The sequence below is a fragment of the Lepidothrix coronata genome, unplaced genomic scaffold (assembly GCF_001604755.1).
Source record: "Lepidothrix coronata isolate B3197 unplaced genomic scaffold, Lepidothrix_coronata-1.0 Scaffold1159, whole genome shotgun sequence".
Lineage (NCBI taxonomy): Eukaryota > Metazoa > Chordata > Aves > Passeriformes > Pipridae > Lepidothrix > Lepidothrix coronata.
Window position 1 is genome coordinate 3,786 of NW_016691339.1, and position 2,102 is coordinate 5,887.

Genomic DNA, 2,102 nt, shown 5'->3' on the forward strand with positions numbered 1-2,102 from the left:
GGGTCCCCGAGGTGCTCCTGGGGTGTCTCCAAAGGGCCCCTGGGGGTTTGGGGGTCCCCGAGGTGCTCCTGGGGGTCCCCAAAGTGCCCCCCCGGGGGTCTGGGGAAAGGCAAAGGTCCGAGGGCCCATCCGGCCCCTCCCAGGGCAGAGTCCAGGGCGGTGTCACCTGAGCCAGGTGTGTCCCTGAGCCAGGTGTGTCCCTGTGCCAGGTGTGTCACCCCCTCCCCATTTCCTGTATCCGGGGGGGTCAAAGTCCACTCCCCACCCTGGGAGGGGCCGGAAATGGGGGGGCCCACGTGGGGGGGGTATAAAGAGCCCCCCACGTTGTCACCGCTGTCCCCAGTGCCACCAGTGCCACCAGTGCCACCAGTGCCACCAGCCATGGCCTTCGTCCCCGCGCCCGGGTACCTGCCCTCCTACAACCCGGTGGGTACCCCAAAAATGGGGGGGGGGGCTGGGGGGCACCCCAAAAATGAAGGGGGCGGGGCTCAGGGTCCCTGTGACCCCCCTGCCCCCTCAGGGACAGGGCTGGGGTCCCTGTCACCCCCAAACTGGGTTTTGGGGTTGTTGTCACCCCTTGGCCCTGCAGGTTTTGGGGTCCTGGGGGTCCCCATGTCCCCCTCCCCCAATGTTGGGGTCCTGGGGGGTCCCCGTGTCCCCCCCCGGGGACATTTCGGGCCCCCCTGACCCCGTGTCCCCCCCCAGCCCCTGCCCTACGTGGCCCCCGTGCCCGGGGGGCTCCATCCCGGGATGGCCATTTACGTGCAGGGGGTGGTGGCCCACCACGCCAAAAGGTACTGGGGGGCACTGGGGGGGCACTGGGGGGGCACTGGGGGGAGTGAGGGGAATTTGGGGGGCTCTGGGGACTCAGGGGGGGGGACTGGGGGACACTGGAGGCACTGGGGGGTCCCAAGGTGGTCTCAGGGGGTCCCGGGGGGGTCACCAATGTGTGTCCCCCCCCCAGTTTCTGTGTGAACCTGGCCGGGGGCCCTGAGGAGGGGGGGATACTGGGGGGCACTGGGTGGCACTGGGAGGCACTGGGTGGTCTCGGGGGGACACTGGGAGGCACTGGGGGGCACTGGGGGGCACTGGGGGGTCCTGGAGGGACATAGGGGGACACTGGGGAGTCCCGGGGGGGTCACCAACGTGTGTCCCCCCCCCAGTTTCTGTGTGAACCTGGCCGGGGCCCCCAAGAAGGGGGGGATACTGGGGGGTACTGGGGGGCAATGGGGGGCACTGGGAGGCACTGGGTGGTCCCAGGGGGACATGGGGGTGTCTGGGGGGGTCACCAAGGGTTGTCCCCCCCAGTTTCTGTGTGAACCTGGCTGGGGGCCCCAAGGAGAGGGGAACATGAGGGGGCACTGGGGGGTTCCAGAGTGACACTGGGGGGCACTGGGAGGCACTGGGTGGTCCCGGGGGGACACGGGGAGGCACTGGGGGGTCCCGGGTGGTCTCGGGGGGTCCCGGGGGGGTCCCCAATGTGTGTCCCCCCCCAGTTTCTGTGTGTACCTGGCGGCGGGCCCCGAGGAGGGAGGGACATGGGGGGCACTGGGTGGTCCCAGGGGGACACTGGGGGGCACTGGGTGGCCCCAGGGGGACATGGGGGGACACTGGGTGGTCTCAGGGGGGTCACCAATGTGTGTCCCCCCCCAGTTTCTGCGTGAACCTGGCCGGGGGCCCCGAGGAGGGGGCGGATCACAGGGGCACTGGGGGGCACTGGGGGGCACTGGGGGGTCCCGGGGGGACACTGGGTGGTCTCGGGGTGTCCCGGGGGGGTCACCAACGTGTGTCCCCCCCAGTTTCTGCGTGAACCTGACCGCTGGCCCCGAGGAGGGGGCGGACGTGGCCCTGCACGTGAACCCCCGTTTCTCGGGGGGGGTCCTGGTGCTCAACAGCCGCCGGGGGAAGCACTGGGGGGAGGAGCAGCGCCAGGACCCCCAACCCCTGCACCCGGGGGGGCCCTTCGAGCTCGTCATCAACGTCACCCCCCACGGGTACCGGGTACGGGGGGCACGGGGGGGAGAGGGGCTCCTGGGGGGTTGGGGGGGCTAAAGGGGGGTTTGGGGGTCCCTAAAGGGGGATTTGGGGTCCCTAAAGGGGGT

The 2,102-nt window shown here is 70.8% G+C and overlaps 1 protein-coding gene across 1 annotated transcript; it reads left to right on the top strand.

Annotated features, from left to right (window-relative positions):
* Window positions 1-6: 6 nt before the first annotated feature.
* Window positions 7-2,027, top strand: LOC108510511 (galectin-4-like; the record flags this gene model as incomplete). Its single annotated transcript, XM_017840193.1, has 3 exons — window positions 7-426; window positions 706-794; window positions 1,800-2,027. Coding segments are annotated over exons 1-3 (461 nt in total), but the record flags the coding sequence as incomplete, so codon positions are not given.
* Between the last annotated feature and the right edge of the window lie 75 nt (window positions 2,028-2,102).